This window comes from Pectinophora gossypiella, chromosome 13 (genome assembly GCF_024362695.1).
Source record: "Pectinophora gossypiella chromosome 13, ilPecGoss1.1, whole genome shotgun sequence".
NCBI lineage: Eukaryota > Metazoa > Arthropoda > Insecta > Lepidoptera > Gelechiidae > Pectinophora > Pectinophora gossypiella.
In genome coordinates, this window is record NC_065416.1 from 11,183,991 (window position 1) to 11,205,295 (window position 21,305).

A 21,305-nucleotide genomic window follows, 5' to 3' on the forward strand; every position below is an offset into this window, starting at 1 on the left:
GGTATCAACTCAAATAACATAAAGCTACCACTACAAGTATCGCCTTTTGCTAAACGCTAGTAGATAGCCCAACTATTTTTTATACTTTTATTTCCATGTTTGGTTTGTCACTTGAGGAATCGAAGATAAACCATTGAAATGTCGGGGCTTACCTACCCATGTTGAAACTCAAGATTAGACTAATGCTGAGAAACAATAGACTATTATGTCAAATTGATTATTATAAAATAATGAGAGTACAAATTCTGAAGAAATAACCGACAATTCAAAACCTAAAAGCCTCTGTTCTATTAATCAACCTCATCATCACAGGCCTTTACATCTTTATCAGATGATTCAATTGTGCTAGAAATCAAAGTATTAATAGTATGTAATGTCAGAGATTACTTTCAAAAGAGATAACTGTACACAAGACATGGTTAGAGAATACTGCTATTAAATTCTTTCAACCAACATCATAAAATTCAAATAGCACATAAATAATAATGAATAACATTGCCCGAAGAGTGAGTAAACGAGATAGCAACAGGATCTGTGGAACAGAGACAACAGTATCAGCAGGCAGCCCCCACAGCCAACAGCATGAACAGAAAGCCCACAAGGAACAGTATCAGCAGGCCGCCCCACAGCCAGCAATAAAAGCAGTGATGCAACCAGTCATGATCAGCAGTGCCATAACCAGCAGTACCAGCAGCCCTACAGCCAGCAGTAGTAGCAGAGCTACAACCAGATGTATTAGCAGTCTCACAGCCATTAGTATCAACAGTGGTCCAGGCAGCAAGGCCGTTTAAGAATAGTATCTCATGAGGAGGAAGAATTCTCTATAAAGTTATAATGGGAAAATTTGCACAAGCAAATATACCTACCTTTATGATATTTACTTTTTCAAAATTCTGGTAAAATTAATTCCGAATGTCTATCACTAAAAGTTTTAGCATTATCATTAAGACATGGGATTCAAATCCTGTCTTTGTTAATCAGGAATAACAATACTAATCTCAGTATAAATTGAGGTACCTACCTGATAATATTATAACTTCAATAAAAATTTCCTTCAAGTATTACATTCGAAATTGTAAAATATTGATACCTAGTTCGGTTAGATAGAATAGTTGCCCTTTTTATTATTAACTCATAGGTGAAAAGGAAGGAAAAATAGTTCATTATTAACATATAACTTACATCACCATTAGCGTTTTCTCTAAATTATGTTGTTGTAGATTTATTATGTTGTTGCTGATCAGCCCAAAACACAGTTTACAATTAATATAAAAATTACAACAATAATGTCCCTCCACTTAATCAATCGGAACCAAACTGCAGTGGAGAAGTAACAATAATATTTTCATGATAAATATATGTTTATCCTATTTTTCCAGTGAATAATAGGACGTTACTATTACTGTCCTAAAAACAAATTCAATAATTATTACACTAAAGAGATAGCTGCGTAAACAATGTTACGTGTGTTAATGTGTTGTGTGTACGTTGTTCTATCATCTGATTGGTGGGTGAAAGGTTGCATAGAGGAATAGAAAAAAATTCCACAACAAGCTATATTTATTATTACCACATAAAAAAATATACTAAATGTTATTACCAAGCCCATATGGTCGATATTAGGTAATACACAATAACGTGGGCTCAGGTAATCTATTTTAATAAAAACAAAATCTTAATTATTCCGAAGATAATTATCACACAAGTACATAATGTAAATGCACTTCCCCTCTTTATACTTTCAGCCTCATTTAACAATATCTTATAATAAAGAGGAAAGTTTAGTTCAGTGGTTCTGAATATTTTAATGAAAAAGGTCATTTGAATAAATGTATCGAAATTCTTACTTGCACTTATATTTGTATTTTCTCTAATCAATTTGACATGTTGTCTTAGGATTCATTTAACTACTCAATGTCGACAACAATTGCCAACTTAGCACAGGACGTTACAATCAATCTTGTGTCTGGGTGCCCTCGTCATTACCCGTTCTTCTTTATGTATTTCTTCTTCTTTTATGTATGTAAACAAATAATGTGTAACTTTGATAATTATTGTAGCCCTTGGTGTGCCAATGAAAAATGAGTGTTATACTATATGATGAAGTCTCACTGTCCTTTCGAATATAACTATCGTTGTTGTTCAAGAGCTTCGGAAATGTGCTCTATGGTGAGGTCCCTGTGAGGCTCTTATAGCCAATCTTGATGTTGAGCTCCATCAGAAATTTGTTCTTGTGTAGTTCTTTTGTTGTGAAATTGATAGTAATGTGAAATAGGTATTTAATGTACTTGCTCAACTTCAACTTTATTATTTAGAACTATGTATCTATTCTAGTACAGTATAGTATAACCATATATAACATACATAATATCGATTCCATTCTTGAGAACTGGTGAAACTTGTTTAGCGAACAGTTATTATTCTTATTGTTTTTTACATGATAATATCAAAACGTTTGGTGGAACGCCGCGCTGAGTTTATCAGGAGACGGCTGTGCCTCTGACTGCCTTTATTGGGATTAAAGTCATGGGCAGCTTAATAATAGCTTTTGTGATAACAATGTATGTACTTTATTCATTAATGAATAATCATATTATTGGTACTCGTTTCAATTTAAATGTTTCATTCCCAACTAAACTTTGAACATCTACACTGTTAAAAACCTCTCGAACAAGGAGCGAGTATAATTATGAGATTAAACGAACTTACCTGTAAGTGAAGTTCTATCTCAATTATACGAAGCTCCTTGTTCGAGAGGACTCCCTCCCTTCAATTTTAATATCCCGCCCTAAAGCTTCCACAGGTGATGGAGTTGTCCATGAAACATGCTTTAAACATAATGACATTAGTTGACAGCTGCGTTCAGGAAGCGGGAAACTAACTTTTTTTTTAGCTTTGGATATGAGCTTTGAAAATTGTGACGATGCTGGAGCATAAGACGTAGACTACACTGTTAAAAACCTCTCGAACAAGGAGCTTCGTATAATTGAGATAGAACTTCACTTACAGGTAAGTTCGTTTAATCTCATAATTAAAGCACATAATAACGGGTTCTTACCGCGTTTAAATAGGGATATGAGACTCCCGATATTTCGACACTGTTGCAAGTGCCATGATCACCGGATGACTGATGAGATTGGAGTGGAGTAGGTAGATCCATAATTTTCTACGGGCAGACATATCTGTCTACCCTCTTTCTTTGCCGCTTGTTTATGTTTTTGATATCGGAATGAACCATCTGAACTCGCACCAAACTCGCTACGACAAACCGCACTCACTGTGTTCTCACGTTTTTTCACCACATTAGGCCGTTTCAAGCTTTTTACAACACCTACTACTGGATTACCCGTTACTATGTGCTTTAATTATGATAACAACCGCGTAAACTTAAAACAGACAATTCTTGTCTGTCGATTTTGATGATAATTTGTTATTCGATCTTTTTATTCTCTCGTGTGGGTTGTAAGATCTACTGACCTCATCACCTGATATCAGGGTTAGGCCCCTGACATGGGTCATCTTTTTCTTCTATTGTGTGGATTGGGAGGTGAATTACCAACCCCATCAACCCTGGTGCCAGGGTTATTACACGACTCATGTAACGACTACGTACTTACATCAGTAAGTAATAACCGGGACCAACGGCTTAACGTGCCTTCCGAAGCACGGCTCTTTTTACTTTTTGGACAATAAGGTGATCAGCCTGTAATGTCCTATAACCAAACTATAGGGATCACAAAGTGATTTTTGTGATTGGTCCCCACCGGGATTCGAACCCGGGACCTCCGGATCGTGAGCACAACGCTCGACCACTGGACCACGGAGGCCGTCACTCACTTACTTACATGGGTCATGTTAGGACTACATACCTATTTACTTCTGAACTGACTGCTTAGTAATATACCCCCTGAACCTTAACATTTTACTTTCGGATAATTGAGAAACTACGAATCTCAAAGTATTTTTTGTAATAGGTCCCCGGGATTCGAACCCGCGTCCCCCGGATTATGAGCTCACCGCGCTTACCCACTGAACCACGGCCATTGTTTTTTCGATAAAATATTCAATCTTCTTTTTCATATGCTTTTAATAGCGTAATGCAAACTGGCAGTAACGCTACCAAAAATACGTACGTACATATGCAATTTACGTTAAAAGTATTCATTCTCTTTCAAATAACAAATGGCAAATTCTACAGCTTTTGAAAAAATATCGGTCAATGATGTGCTTTGTCTATCCGATAATTGTTTTTTTAATCAAAAACAATCTCGATACGGATGAATAATTACTTTTTCGTAGTCGTTTTTTGTAAACAAGTAAAAAGTTGCGAAATGAAACAAAAGTCTGCGGCTTTTTGGCGGGAAACGGGAACGGGACAGTTGCTTTCTCCATTGAATAATCTAAATAATTAATACGAAGCGGTGTTTTGTGGTTAATGACCGCATTAAGTTAGTCGTAAGACATTCGCGAGTGTTATTATATCGAAGTATTCAATAAAAAAAGTGTATCTGCCTATTTTCGCTTGGTGCCAGGAAGCCGCTTCATAACTCGAAAGTTTATGCGGACTTTTGAGTTAATTCGTTTGGGGTTCGGAGTAGGAGTCTACTCCGAGGGTGGGAGCTTAGGTTTCATCATCATCACCTTTCATCATTTCATTAATCATCAAGAAAAATAATACGTAAGACATGGCTGTATGGGCATAGTTCCTTTTGCCTTACCCTTCGGGGAAAACAAAAAAAAAACAAAAGTGCTTACTCGTGTCATATAATTTTACATAAACTTTTTCAACTTAATTTAACACAGACATTTTGAAAACAACAGCTTTTTGACTAGAATAACAATTCATAGATCTGCATAAACATTTACAAATAGATAACGACATTTATTTCTTTACAAATTATATCCGCTATGACTCTAATTTACATATTTATAATTTATCTAGACAGTTGTGAAATTAAACAAATAATGGTGACGACTCTGGCAGACACAAATTATTCATTTGACACAAACTTAGTTTGACAGTTCAATGACTAACGATGTCTCTTTCTCGCGCGTACTGTCATAACGCCCTAAAGAGAAAACAACGCGTTACGCCTTTTTGAAAATTCACATTCTGATATGACTTTCAAATATTTTTTTTTTTGCGAGTTCACATAAAAATACGAAAAGGTGGTAAAATCATTCACATAACAGTGTTGTGATGTATTCGGCCTGCATGCACGCGTACAAATGTAAAAAAAAAGTTACAGTGAAAAGAGTTTCCTTCATTCCGGGGAAAACTTGAGACCACAAATTTATACCTGGAGTCAAACTAGCTCTTCTTCGTCTTCTATCTTGTAGGTTGTGAGGTGGATTACCAACCCCATCAACCCTGGTGTCAGGGTTACTATTGAGCCGCCAAAGGCCCCTAACATGGCTCATGTAACGACTACTAACTTACATCAGTAAGTAGTAACCGGGACCAATGACTTAACATGCCTTCCGAAGCACGGATCATCTTTCTTTCGGACAATCAGGTGATCAACCTGTCCTATAACCAAACTAGGGTTCACAAAGTGATTTTCGTGATGTGTCCCCACCGGGATTTGAACCCGGGACCTCCGGTTCGTGAGCCCAACGCTCAAACCACTGGACCACGGAGGCTGTAGTGAAACATAGCTTGATTATTGCGTGGTTACGTTAACAAAAAATCACATCTGAATGTGATTTTTCAAAAGGCGCTTAGCTGTCAGTCCCAGCTATTAGCCGTAACACAGCTCCACCAATCCGCACTGGAGCAGTGTGGTGAAGGATACTCCGTACCTCCTCCGGTTGGTTAAGGGGAGGCCTGTGCCAAGAAGTAGGACGTATATAGGATGTTTATGTATGTTATGTTTACGTGGTCACTATAAGGCGACAAAAAGCAAATAACGGCAGTAGAAGGTATTCTTAAAGCTACCAGTCTAAGTACAAGTGTAGTACAAGTGTCGTCCGCCAGAATCACTACCACAGAGGCCTAATCGTGGAACTCAGTTTCTAAATTGACATGAAATCCTATCCTGTGTTTGGTTGAAACTGACAACTTCTGTCAATTCATTAATATTTTACCCAATCATGCGATAGGATGCTACCTGTCAAGATAGAAACTGAATCACTTGAACACGTCCCTGTTCATTTACTAATTATACGTCTACAACTCCGGGAACATTTAAGTAAGTAAGTCATCTTAAGGATAAACAGTTAGGTAATCGTCATGGAACATAATAAGGAAGTGAAGTTTGGAGTACCAATAAGCATGTTCGTAATAAATGTAGGTTGAGTGGGTCTCAGTGATTTATAAAACAAGACCACTAGGTAATAATTCCATTTGGATGCGGAAATGTAATATCCGAGCGACTTCACACTGACACCGGACTGTCACCGCCAATATTTCGTTCCCAAGGTATTTCGTTTCATTCATCAACACCTCTGACCTTTATTTACAATACAGTTTAAACATTCAATAATTTAAATTCTCATTAAGACTCCAGTACCGAAGAATTCAATTGACAAGAAACCGTTGAATCCGTTTTAAAATTCTTATTTTAAATAATTCGTTTTTCGAACTCCACTGATGCTTTTATTTTAAGAGAAGACTATTTAACATTCATTCTGTTTACAAAAATCTTATTAAAATAATTCGTTTTACAAATCTCCAGCCCTGGATGAAGTCTGCAGGTAAGACTTTCCGCTTTAATGATTACAAAATCCAATAGTTGGACGGCGGCGTTGAGTAAAAGCGTTGCATTTGTATAATTACATCAAGTTTAATCCTTAATCAGACTAGTTCGGTGCAAACCTCATCAGTAGACAGACTACTATTAACACTTCGATCATACATCCCACTAACAAAATATAACAAAGATAAAATTAAAATAATCTCTTTTACATCTGTTTAAACCTATGGAATATTTCAGAAATCATCTTTAGACGTACACACTAAAGTAATACTTCAGTAGGTAAAGCTAACGATATGGAGGAACCCTGTAGGAGAAATCATTAAGTCTAACAGTACGATAGGAAAGTTTGGTCACAGTTTGGTCGGGGAGGTCGAGCGAAGACGGTTTACATGAAGCGGTTAAAAATAATATTCATAAACACCGCGTGACTCGACTTCGATCCGCACACTTATTGTCCTTACTCACACTTAGCACATCTAGTCTAAATACCCGTTTTATAAAGCGTCGTGTCGTGTGTGGGCGTGGTACTGCGGCCAGGAGAGCAGCAGCTGCTCATCGGGCGGGGGCTCGTGCTCCGACAGTGCGGACGAGCACGCCAGCGCGCCCACCAGCGCACCGCTAGACCGCGACTGCTGCCGGCACAGCGGCCGCCGCGTCGGGGACTCGCTCTCGTCCGACATGGCGCGCGTCACCGTGATGCGCGGCGACTGCCGCCGGCGCCGGTCTCTGCGGTCGTTCTCCTCTAGCCCGAGCGCCCGCCCCAGCACCACGTGTGGTGGCGCCCGAATCAATGGAATGGCTGAGGTTCTGGTTCGCGGCGGTTCCTCGTCTTGCGAGTCCTGCAACATGTTGCAGGAGGCAGCACGCGGCGCGGGCCGCTCCGCCCCGCGCAGACCCATCGCCGCCGCGTCCGAAAGGCGGCGCGTCGTCGGCGGCCGGATGCAGCCCGACCCCGCCGACAGGGATGGCCGTCGCGACCCGCACGCGCTCGGCGTGCGAGCCTGAATCTCCTGCGTCACCTCACTTTTCGTCAGTCGTTTCCGTCTATAGTTTCTCAGCGAGTCCCGTAAGATACGACTTCGAATTCCGTACAATAGGCCGTTGACCGGTGGAGCAGCCGCAAGCAGAGCAGCAGATAGGGCCGCTAGTGGCTGCGGAGGTACGGCGACAGCGGGCCATATCAGAATACAATAGTACGGGAAATAGAGAGTTGCTAAGGATCCCAAGGGCTGAAGTACAGCGGATAACGCTCTACGACGGGGAGGCGGGGGTGGCGAGAAGGGATTACGTTGGTGCGTCACGGTGACTTGCGCGGAGAGAGTGACTTCGTAGATCGCTGCAGCGATTCTGTGCCGATGGTAGCGAGCGATGCGGAGGATCTTGAGACTGCAGAGGAGAACTAGGGCTGCGGGGAGGACCAGCGTCAGTATTGCATAGAGTAGGCAGAAGGCGAGGCCGTAGGGGCCGGCGCCGCAGTCGGGGGCGCAGCCTCCGAGTCCGATGCTGTATGCAAGCGGGGGCTGCGCGGCCGCAAGGGGCGCCAGTAATGCTGCCATGGCCACCCAGCCGCTTGCGACGCAGATCATCACCTGAAAGTGAAACAGCCACTATACTAACCAGGTATTAAGACCTGTCAAATCTTCAGCTTAGGAAAGCGGTCCCTGTATAATACGGGGCAGGTTATTGTAGTCGATAATTGTTAATGATAATTATATGTACCACAGGGAAGTAAGAAGGTAAGGAATTCTTTAATTAAAGTAGGGTGATGCTTATGGTGGCGTAGTACCTATGCCATTCGTCACTGAAGTAGTCCATGTCATGATAATTGTATTGTTGGACATAGAAACTAAAAAAGGTATATAATATAAAGTAATAAAATGTATATAATATCGCTGGCACAACAAGTAATCAATGTAAAACAATGGAATGAAATAAAAAAATGTTTACCTTCCTTGCGGACACGATGGCAGCATAGTGCAGCGGCGCGGCGATGGCGGCGGCGCGGTCAGCGTGCAGCCCACACACAGTCCACAGCTGCAGCGGATGCAGTGCGTGCAGTAGCGCCCCGCATGCGCACGCGCCTCCTCCGCCACACAGCGCCGCGCCGCTCGCTAGCGCCCCCACCGCGCCCAGGTGGACTAGTAGCACTGACGAGGCAGATGCTGGCTGGAAACAAATAGAAAGCTCGAGGTTAATGTTTGTTTACGGCTTCTGTGCTCCAATTGTTGAGCTCACAGATGTTTGGGGTTCGAATCCCGGTGGAGACATACCACGGAAATCACTAGTTTTTACTTAGGACATTACAGGCTGATCACGTCATTGGCCGAAAGTAAGATGATGCTTCAGGAGACACGTAAAGCCGTTGGTCCCGGTTACTACTTACTGATGTAAGTACGTAGTCGTTACATGAGTCATGTCAGGGGCCTTTGGCGGTTCAAAAGTAATCCTGACACCAGGGTTGATGAGGTTGGTAATTCACCTCACAACCTACACGATAGAAGATTGAAATTTCCTAATGAATACTCGGGCGTGATCATATAGAGTCTTGCTCCTGCGTTTACTTAATGTCTAAAAGTACTACTAACAAATAGAAGAAAATATTTAAGCTGATAGATACCAACTTTACTTCCATATTCATAACGACTTACAAGGATACAAGATATAAGCAAAAATAGGTAAGTACTTTTATTATTACACATGTCATAAGGGCAGACAATATAACGATCACGCATTTCCTTCATAAGGAAAAACGAATACCTGTCGACGTGAAAGACGTGATCGTGAAAATACACCGTGCGTGTATCTGAAAAAAAACTTGTATCTCAATCGAACGTCATGTTGTCAGGGATACAGAAAATTTGTTCCTGATTCGTCACCTTCGAAACTGATCATTTTTAACTTCAAAAAAAAAGAAGAAACAGAGAAAATATTTGTTGGCAACATCCAACAAATTATATATTTTTTTATATAAATATATTTTTTATGTACTTATAAAGAACTATATAGCAGCCTCAGTGGTCTAGTGGTTAGAGCGTTAGGCTCACGATCTAGAGGTCCGGGTTCGATTCCCGATGGGGACATTGTCGAAATCACTTTGTGAGAATGTCCTTTGTTTGGTAAGGACTTTTCAGGCTTGAATTACCTGATTGTCCGAAAGAGTAAGATGATTCCGTGCTTCGGAGGGCACGTTAAGTCGTTGTTCCCGGCTATTAGCCGTAAAAACACCTCCACCAACCCGCATTGGAGCAGCGTGGTGGAGTATGCTCCATACTCCCTTCGGTTGATTGAGGGGAGGCCTGTGCCCAGCAGTGGAATGTATATATATAGGCTGTTTATGTATGTTATGTATCAAGATGGCAAAACGTTTTCTCTCTTCTTCTACGATCGACTGCAATGTAATGCTTCGGGGATACAGTCGCGATGTTATGCTATGTTACTTTCTTAGGACGACTTAGTAAATAGGTACTTGTCACGATAACCGAAGTCCATGTGAACAAAGTGCTAATCCACAGCTAATCTACACTAATACACTGTTGGACAAAAACTTCGACTCAAGTTTTGTTACCCGGCATTTGGAAAATTGCTCTGCTCTTTGTAATGATAACTATACCTTATTTGTAGACATGTGTACTTATTAGTGTAGTAGGCCATCTACGGGGTCCACAGGTGGCGGATAGTGGAACGCCCAACAGATATGATGGTTAGCTGCGAATATAAAAATAAGCAGTCCCCGACCAAACAGCGACAGGATTAGCAGAACGTAGTGGGTAGCTCACCAGGACTGGCTAATCTATAAAATGCTACTTAGGTTCTATGACAATCTTGTGACGTAGCGAGTAGGCGCCGCTACTTCAAAAGCGCACCCCTGATGCCGGGCAGCAGCGGTAACAGTACTGGTTGGAGGCCGAGGAAATGGATTCTGGTAGGGCTCTAGCTAGAACATCACCGATTGAGAAATTGGTCGGTGTACTGCGGAACGGAAGGCGATTGGGGCAACCACCGTTCTACACGCCCTATCTATGGAGTAATGAAGGTGATTACTCCACCGAGAAGAGCGCTCGCGTGTCGCTCTTAAATAAAGAGAGAGAGAGATCAAAAACTCGGTAATAGAACTTGAGTCGATTTTTTTGTCCAACAGTGTACTTATCCAATCTGTTTGTCCGCGAACCAATTTGCATGTCGTACGGATAGTTTGAGACCCAGAGTAACATAGTATAGCTTTTAGTCAGGAAATCATCCCTTAAGGGAAAGAAAAAGGTCGTGGAATAGATACGTGCCGCGCACGATAACGGAGTCACAAGCGGAAAGGTGGTATTTTATAAAAAATATAACATAACGAGGGATTTTCCAATCGTTCCCCAAACTTTTCTCATAAAATGTAATATAAGGGCAGAAGCATATATAAAACTAATGGTTGATTGATATTTGGATCTCATGATGTTGCTACCTTTATTGCTTCTCTTTATTTTTATCAGAATAATAATAAAAAATATATATTATTAAGTATGTCTTTTATCCATGAAATTAGAAGTTCAAACGAAGAAAAACTTAACAACGCCATCTATCGTGTTTATGGGGAACAGAAAAGCACTCATCACGGCCCAGTAGTTAATACCATATGCGGCAAATCTACAATCAAATCAAATCAAATATACTTTATTGCACACAACATACAAAACAAATTAACACAGATGATGATAGATACAGTACAATCTGGCGGCTTTATTGCTAAGCAGCAATTTCTTCCAGGCAACCAGTAACACAACAAAAAAAAACAACCAAATACAACAATACAATACAGTACAATAACAAAAAAAAGCTACCTGAAGCCTCGTTTATATTCCTCTTGATCTGTATAAGTACTATATTTATATTATATGTGTACGTATATATATATGGATTGCAGCGGATTGGTCTGAAAGTTTAATTCTGCGAAGACGATACGAAACGCGGTAATCAATCTGTTTTAATGCTAAGGATTATACCGTTCCGTCGACATGATCCGATTTGTTCAGAAGGATAAAAAGTTTCGTAGGAAATATCTCTAGGTAAATACCAGAGTTTATAGGACCCGTGGTGGCTCAGTTGGAAGAACGCATGACTCTCACTGTGGGGTCGCAGGTTCGAATCTCAGCACGGGCCTAAACTAATGATTATCGAATTTGTTATCGAATTCATGTTTGGATCGTAAATGTTTTATTTTTTGACGTGACTTATTGTAGATTTGCCGCAGATGGCATTAACTACTAGGCCGGACAAATGGGAATCGCTGAAGGTTCTCACCCGGTGGATCGTAAATGATTATCACGTGCTCAACGGTGAAGAAAAACCCATCGTGAGGAAACACACATTGCCAAAAAATGCGTTTCGGAGGTGTGTGACCTAACATGTATTGAGCTGGTTTTCTCTTCGGGTTGGAAGGTCAGACAGGCAGTCGCTTCTGTAAAAAACCGGACCTGTCAAATCTTCCGGTTAGGTAAGGCGGACCCTGTGGAAACGGGATAACGCTTGGGAGTTGTAATACTATAAAAATAGGGTAGTTTCCAACTAGTCAAATCAGTTACTTTTTACTACACGCAAAACAGGAAATTACTATATAATTTTTATAGAAAAGCAACCTATGACGTCATAGAAAAACGTGACAAAGTGACGTACTACACAAACAGGTAACGACACATGACATTTTTATTATTAAAATTCATAAAAATTTCAAAAGAAAAAAATAAAACGTTTTTTGTCACCTTTTAGATCTGTCTTTGCTCAGCAATCGGAATTTCGTAATTTATCTTTGACCTAGGAAACTACCATATAATGCGACCATAGACGAGTTTTGTTATAATTTGATTTATGAGTTACTCTGACTTGTTACTATTTACATTTAGTTTTTGTTTGACCACAGCGATTCATCCAAATTAAAAAAAATGATGTTCAACTAAACTTAATGTTAATAATGTATGATAGATAAATAATGACAATGTATGATAAATACAAATAAATATTATGAATATGAATAATTCCGTTTGCGGCAAATGTATAATAAGTCACGTCAAAAATGGATTGTCATAGAATAAGCAATATAGAACGGCAACTCTCTGCTCCCCCCCTCTCGAACATATGTAGTTTAGTCTTCAATCGTATGGCGTTAGACGTGACACACACAGACGCCCGTGTACGATAACGTCAATGTGTGATGTCTGTGTGTGTGTTTGTTGTTTGTATGAAGTGTCCGGGATCTCACGTCTCAAAATCTGGGAACGTATTATAAATAGGCGAATACAATCTCTCTCCGAAATAACCCCTAATCAGTTTGGATTCACCCCTTCAAAGTCTACAACAGATGCAATACAAGCAGTACGAATATTATCAGACAAACACCGCCTCAATAAGCAGGATCTGCATTACGTATTTATTGACTTGGAAAAGGCTTTTGACCGAGTGCCGCGAAGACTTGTCTGGCAAGCGCTGAGGGCACAACATCTACCGGAAACTTACGTACAGCTGATACAAGATATGTACCGAAATGTTCGCACGAAGGTCAAGAGTCCGGCGGGGTTAAGTGAGGAGTTTGAAGTGAAGGTGGGAGTTCATCAGGGCTCAGCGCTTAGTCCCCTTTTGTTTAATTTGGTAATGAATCTGATCACAAAAGACATCCAAACTCCATTGCCTTGGAATCTTATGTATGCGGATGATATTGCGCTGGTTGCTAATGATGCCACCCAGATACAAGCAGCACTACATTCGTGGTTTAGCGCTTTGGAGAATGCTGGGCTTAAAGTTAGTCGCTCCAAAACTGAGCACATGGAATGTCAATTCAGCAACAGTACCTGCACATCTACTATTTTGTACCCCGACAATACACCAGTTCCAAGAGTAGCACAATTTAGATACCTTGGCTCGGTTATCGCTGCAAACGGAGAGGTAGAAGCTGATGTTGCACATAGGATCAATGTTGGTTGGCAAAAATGGCGAACCCTTACAGGTGTGCTTTGTGACCCGCGTATGCCAGTCCGCATCAAAGGCAAAATTTATAAGACGGCCGTGAGACCTGCGCTGATGTACGGATCGGAATGCTGGCCGCTTAAAGAGGCGCACACACAAAAACTTCATACGACTGAGATGAAAATGCTTCGATGGTCGGGAGGGGTGACTAGGCAAGACAAAATTAGAAACGAGTACGTTCGCGGAAGCTTCAAAGTAGCCCCTATACCCGATAAGCTGAAAGAAAGTCGTTTGAGGTGGTATGGCCACGTAATGCGGAGAGACCAGCAGCATGTAGTCCACACAGCTCTTTGCCTGCCCGAGAACAAAAGAGGCAGAGGACGCCCTCCTTATACTTGGTGGACCAGCATGTCCCGATTATTAAAAAATGAAAATTTACCCGACCCGACAACCCTAGACAGAATGTCATGGCGCCGCAAAATTAGGAGAGCCGACCCCACCTAAAGTGGGATAGCGCAAGGAAGAAGAAAATGAAGTGTCCGGGATGTTCTTACGCTTAATTATTCGAATGTACGAGAGAAAAGCGTCATGATTATATTTTATTACCTTATCATAAATTATTTACAGGTGCTTGTGTAAGAATTTACCGTAATCTTTCAATGGTTTCTCGCTTTACACGTGTATCAAACTCAAGTTACAACGTGCCATAAAAGGTTTAACGGTTATCGCTTGAATAGATTTGCATAAATAAAGAAGGCTTTAAGGGATTTGATCAGATATTTTTGATTACTTTTCTGTAAAATAAATTAAAATCAAACGTAAGATAGCATTACGCCTATGTACCCGAAGGCACAGGTGTACAACATATTATTATACAACCACTTCTCGATGCATGTAATAGGGAGCGAGCCTTTTGCCATTAACGAATTTCTAGAAACAACTTGATATCAATTGTCACGTTAAAGCTGTACAACGCCATCTATATTGTTTTTGGTGAACGTAACCTAGCAGCCTCCGTGGTCTAGTGGTTAGAGCGTTAGGCTCACGATCTGGAGGTCCGGGTTCGATTCCCGATGGGGACATTGTCGAAATCACTTTGTGAGACTGTCCTTTGTTTGGTAAGGACTTTTCAGGCTTGAATCACCTGATTGTCCGAAAAAGTAAGATGATTCCGTGCTTCGGAGGGCACGTTAAGCCGTTGGTCCCGGCTATTAACCGTAAAAACACCTCCACCAATCCGCATTGGAGCAGCGTGGTGGAGTATGCTCCATACCCCCTCCGGTTGATTGAGGGGAGGCCTGTGCCCAGCAGTGGGACGTATATAGGCTGTTGATGATGATGAACCTAGAAACACATAATAACGGGTTCTTACCGCGTTTAAAGTAGGAATATGAGACTCCCGATATTTCGACACTGTTGCAAGTGCCATGATCACGGGATGACTGATGAGATTGGAGTGGAGTAGGTAGATCCATAATCCCCACTTCATATCCCTACTTTAAGCGCGGTAAGAACTCGTTATTATGTGTTTTAATTATGATTTATAACCGCGTAAACTTAAAACAATGTGTAACCTGGAAAGTCCCTCATTCAAAAACTCTACAGGAACAGATATTAGAAAGTATCATACAGTCTAATTCAGAAATACGATGTAAGTCTTTATTTTATCCTCTATGTGTAAGTCATACATTCTCCGAACATGGCTATTAAAAACATTTAAAATATATTATGTGGCATTATAAATGAGGGAGATTGAACTTCACAGTATAATTCCGTTATTATTTGAAAACCCGGAACAAAACGTGCAATCGTGTAGGGTTGCCCAAAAATTCCAACACCCGGTTACTAAATTAAGATTACTTTTTGATATCATATTTTGACACACATTTGGGTCGATTATTATAGACGGCGATACGGCTCACCACCTATCATGTTACAGAAAACTTAGTGGTGTGTGGGTATTTAGTTCATCTTACGATGAATACCTCTGACTACCCCAATTGAGATATAGTCGCGGATTAACTACCTTGTCCTACAAATGAGAAGCGCTGAGAGCTCTCGTATGATATAACACTTAATATGACTGTCATCTTTTATTCCGCCATTTTGAATTTTTCACCAGTGATAGAATTCGACCAAAAAATATATCCATGTGTCGTAGTTTTGCCAGGCCGTGTAGCCTTGATGAGGTGCTTCGCTTTTTTCATAGGCCGCCGCCATTACACTTTGTACATGTATAAATACCTTACTTTATTACGTCACAGGCGCTATGCTGAATCGTCGAAAACCGAAAGGCTAATGAAGGATCGTTTGTCGTGACCTTTCCAACGCGTTTTCACCTTCAAACATTCAAGTAAAGGTTACATAAATAGAAATGGAGCTTGGCCGTAGGGCGCGCGGTGAGCGGTATGAAATATTAAGTAATGCCCTTGTACTGAAATGGGCGTATATCGTGTTTTGGAAGACTGGTTTGTGTTGGCAGCGTACATGTGTGAGGTTGTTTTAATGGACAAATGAAGAATTAATTTATTTTCGTGTAAGACTATGACTGTTACTGCGTTTTGACCCCGAAAGCGACCATGCTGGCGTTATCGACGATTTCTTTCATTCAGCGCTTATCTCTATCGACACTCTAGGGTCGATTAAGTAATTATTTAAATACTCCTGTCAGGTTCGCGCCCAACTGAGCACTCTCAGGCCTGTTGTCTTAAATTTTGTACCGGATGAGAACCCTCAGCGATATCCATTCGTCCGGTCTCAAGTAACTAATGACATTTGCGGTAAATCTGCAATAAGTCACTTAAAAAAAACTGTTTTTTTCTTGCATTTAGAGCGCAGCTGATTAATTTGCTTTGAGTCACACCCCTAATGCTCCATAAAAAAAACTCTTTTTTACCGCCTATGTAAGTGCAAGCGAGGAAGATAGTCCGCGCACGCTCCCGCACTCTTGGCTGCATACAACTATTTAGACTAGAGTAAGACCCAGAGGAGCTCGGTGGCGCAGCGGTAAACGCGCTCGGTCTGCGATTGTTGAAGTTAAGCAACTTGCGCAAAGGCCGGTCATAGGATGGGTGACCACAAAAAAAAGTTTTCATCTCGAGCTCCTCCGTGCTTCGGAAGGCACGTTAAGCCGTTGGTCCCGGCTGCATTAGCAGTCGTTAATAACCACCAATCCGCACTGGGCCCGCGTAGTGGTTTAAGGCCCGTTCTCCCTATCCATCCATAGGGAAGTCCCGTGCCCCAGCAGTGGGGATGTTAATGGGCTGATGATGATGAAGACCCAGAGGAGGGGGGGGGGGGGGCTGAAGTAAAACTAGCTCGGCGCCTGGTTCGAATTGGTGCGGGCGGAGTGTTCCTACTGTTCTATACGCAGTATTCTTTATTCTATACTCGAGGTCTTAGATGCCTTTTGAATAGAAGTTAGAAATGGGCTAGTCTGGTATGCTGATGTCAGGGAACACACCATTATCAATCATCATAAATTCCACCATATCTTACACGAATGTACTCGGAATGCCTCACAAAGGCTGTTTTTATTTAAACAACTAAAAATTAGGATACAGAATAGTGATATAGGTATCTTGGAGGCCTTTTTATAAAAGCCTACGAGCAGAGAATCATGTTTGATTTATGCTTTCATTCACAACAGCATCACAAAGACGTTATTCCAGCCTAAGAAGACTGATGTGGGTGGGGGCGTGAATTAAATTATGATTTTTTTATCATTTTATCAGTTTTAGTCAGTCTTGATAGATGGGACTGGCATAACAAATTTTGTTAAGAGCTCTTAAATAAATAAGACCAAAAAAAATCGTCTGTTTCCTCCGGCTTAATCTCGAGAATTACTAAGTGCTGATGAACGACTGATGGATTTGCACGCGGTACGCAAACTACTAACAGCCTCCGTGGTCTAGTGGTTAGAGCGTTAGGCTCACGATCTGGAGGTCCGGGTTCGATTCCCGATGGGGACATTGTCGAAATCACTTTGTGAGACTGTCCTTTGTTTGGTAAGGACTTTTCAGGCTTGAATCACCTGATTGTCCGAAAAAGTAAGATGATTCCGTGCTTCGGAGGGCACGTTAAGACGTTGGTCCCGGCTATTAGCCGTAAAAACACTTCCACCAACCCGCATTGGAGCAGCGTGGTGGAGTATGCTCCATACCCCCTCCGGTTGATTGAGGGGAGGCCTGTGCCCAGCAGTGGGACGTATATAGGCTGTTTATGTTATATATGTTACGCAAACTATAATACTTACATTTTTTTATAACGCATCGCTTAAAACATTAGTATTAGGCATGTAAGACAATGAAGTTAATATTATTCCAAAAAGAGGAAATATTTTTATATATCATATCATCATCCCCCTACCATTATCCCGTTTCTCACAGGGTCCGCTTACCTAACCTGAAGATTTGACAAGCCCGGTTTTTTACAGAAGCGACTGCCTGTCTGACCTTCCAACCCGGGAAGGGAAAACCAGCCCAATACAGGATAGGTCACATACCTCCGAAAATACATTTCCCAGGAATGTGAGATTTTTCGCGATGTTTCTCTTCACCGCTGAGCACGTGATAATCATTTATGATCCAGACATTAATTCAAATTCAAATTCAAATTCAAAAATATCTTTATTCAGTGGGTAACATAGTTACACTTTGAATCGTCAATTTTTACATAACGAACGTCTCATCCGCCTAAAACTACTGCAGCTTCTCACAACCTGTATAGCCGGGGAAAAGAAGCTGCAAGAAAAACCTCGGCACAGGGCCCTAGACGTTCTTTAAAAAAAAATAAACATAAAATATTGATATACAATTGAGTAATTTAGCTGCCTAATATCAGTTCTCAGACAGTTAATCCCATGCATTCATATCTTCTAAATAATCACTAATTCGAAAACTAATTCGGCTATATAGTTTAAGCCTGTGCTAGATTCGAACCTGCGACCTCAAACCTTTTTTATTCTATGACAATAGATGGACAAAGGATTTTGATCTAAAAAAATACTATACGACTTTCAATTGTTCCGGGCATATCGTAGAAGCAACAAGGTATTTAAATCAATTCAGAATATTTTCCAAATTCAATTATGATTTGACTTATCATCTATGATTTCAAGCTTAGAAAATTAAACATAAATAAAACCTTCGCCACGCACAGATGGGTTGCCGATATGAAATATAATCGATGTGATAAAAAAAGGAAAAAAAAAGTTATAAAAACAATATGGCGCGGGTCTCGGAAGGCGTTATCTTGACGGAAATTGCCGACGTGCGCCCTCTGCCGGCTTCCTGTGAGCAACAAGTGAACGTACTACCGCTGTTTTCCTCTACCGACCCCAATAAACGAACGTGCCTAATTAAAAAGCATCAAGTAAAAGGAACAGTACGAAATAAGGCTGTATCAATACGGTTCGCAAAATTTTATTAGGTAGAATTCGTAAGCGTAATACTATTGAGTAAATAGGAAGATTGCACATAGAAAAATAATATTTAAACGTACTTATACCATAACGTATTCATAACATAATAGGTACTGGGTGTTAGTGACACTGTAACGAATACTGAGGGGGATGATTCGGACCATGATTCTGAGTTGATATCAAGTGGAATTTCCTGTCGGAAAATTCATGAAAATTTTAGGTTTTCAAAATTATTTTCCGTTCCATACTTTTGCGTCGGAAAATTCAACTTGATATCAACTAAAAATCATGTCCTGAATCATCCCTCAGTGTTCGTTACGATGTCACTAACACCCTGTATAGCATCACGCATGTATCCCCAAAGGGGTAGGCAGGTACGTGTAACACACACACCTCGCCAACTATGCTTAAGCCCCATGTAGTGGCATATTGCCATTAGCCAGGAACAAATCCTGGAAACTACGTAATATCAATTATCTATGATCCAATCATGAATTCAAACTCAAAGTCGAATTTAGTGGTTTAGAACCCGAGTTGGGAATCGAACCAGTGACACAACGATGTAAGTGGCGTATGTAAAATACAACTAAAATGGCCCCGATTCCTGCAGACACCGCCTAATTTTATTTTAAGTTATATCCGTCATATTCATATCCATCGAAAAGGAAAGGGACGGATGATTCACAGCTCTTAATTTTAGGAAGAATGAGTAAATGAATGAATAACCCGGGCGAATCAAAAGGTACGTCGCTGGTATGCAATCCGTTTGACGTGCTGTCTACTTAACTGTATCGGGTTATTGACGGATGTAAAATTTTTAGACGGTTAGTTTAGATTTGTGCTTAAAATTGACATGTGTTCCATAAATTTTATGCTTTTCGATTACCCGTCCCTTTCCTTTTCGGCGGATAAGAAAATGACAGATATAACTTAAAATAAAATTAGATGGTATTTACAGGAATTAGCACCAATGTCAGCTGTTTTTTAATCTGGATATGGCGTAAAAGTCAATTAAGGGATTTTATATCCTCTTCTATCAACCCGACCGAGAATGACTTACGATTACCAAATTGGAGATGTCCTTAGAAAAGGTTTAATACGATCTACTCTGAACCGGCGTGCGTGTATGAAGCGATTGATGAATGTGGAGGAAGCAAGAGAAGTGTGTCAGGATCGAAGCAAATTGAATTCTATAGTCTCTGTTTACCCCGGTGGGAAATAGGCGTGAGTTTATGTATGTATGTATATCCTTTCAACACGATGAACTGTCTAGGTGGATTAGAAATCTGGGGGGTTAAAATGGCCACATCGAAGCAATTCATTTAAGAAAGCAATATTACAATTTGACATTTCCGCATATAAAAGTGAAGTGCGCAATACAAACAACTGTCAAATAGCAATATTGCTTTCTTAGATGAATTGCTTCAATGTGGCCATTTTAACCCCCAGTTTTCATACGATTCTTCATGACTTCCTTAGGACTTTGATTCTGCTCCGCAACACCGAAATCCGAAAGGTAGTAGCGGCTTCTGAATACATCCCGTATAGGGACGGTACTGAAAATATCGGCACCTGAAGGACGTACTATAAGATACTGACGACCCGAATACTTTCGCCATAGAGGTACACAGCTGCGACAACAAACACTTCAGATCCTCGATATCAACCACGCCGGTGAGGTCGATGTTTTCCTTCTTTCAACGCTTATCGCTATCGGCGCACTACGGTCGACTGATTCTTTCAAATGTTATACTCTCAGACGAAACCCAGCTGCAGCAATAAGACACGTCAAAATAAAAGATCTCGTAAAAGACCAATAAATACAGTTTTTGTGTTGATATTAATTTATTTATTTATTATTTATTTATTTAAATAAACAAAACATATATATTGATATGTAACTTTCTACCTCATACTAACGGTCGTGACTTTTATCTGTCCAAATTCATTATATTGTGTAAAACATACATATATTTATTCACGCGTATTTTTCACCGGGGTAAGCAGAGACTTGGAATTCCATTTGCTTTGATCTTGACATACTTCTCTTGCTTCCTCCACAATCATCAATCTCTTCATACACGCACGCCACCGGTTCACAATAGATCATACTCGACTATACCTTTTGAGGATATCCTTAATTCCATATTATTAAAAATAAAATAAATAAAATAAAGTTTATTTCGTTTACAATAACCTTAATTAACAATAATCAGGGTTGGAGCCTGCTAGTAAGTGCAGTATGT

At 40.6% G+C, this 21,305-nt stretch overlaps 1 protein-coding gene across 1 annotated transcript in view; it reads right to left on the reverse strand.

Annotated features, from left to right (window-relative positions):
* Nucleotides 1-7,185: 7,185 nt before the first annotated feature.
* Nucleotides 7,186-21,305, reverse strand: part of LOC126372013 (beta-3 adrenergic receptor-like) — a 52,198-nt gene continuing 38,078 nt past the window's right edge. The window contains exons 3-4 of the mRNA XM_050017512.1: nucleotides 8,646-8,864; nucleotides 7,186-8,287 (exon numbers count right to left, since the gene is read on the reverse strand). Of these exons, the coding sequence (XP_049873469.1) occupies nucleotides 7,193-8,287; nucleotides 8,646-8,864 (1,314 nt within the window). The 3' untranslated portion in view covers nucleotides 7,186-7,192. The remainder of the gene's footprint in view (nucleotides 8,288-8,645; nucleotides 8,865-21,305) is intronic.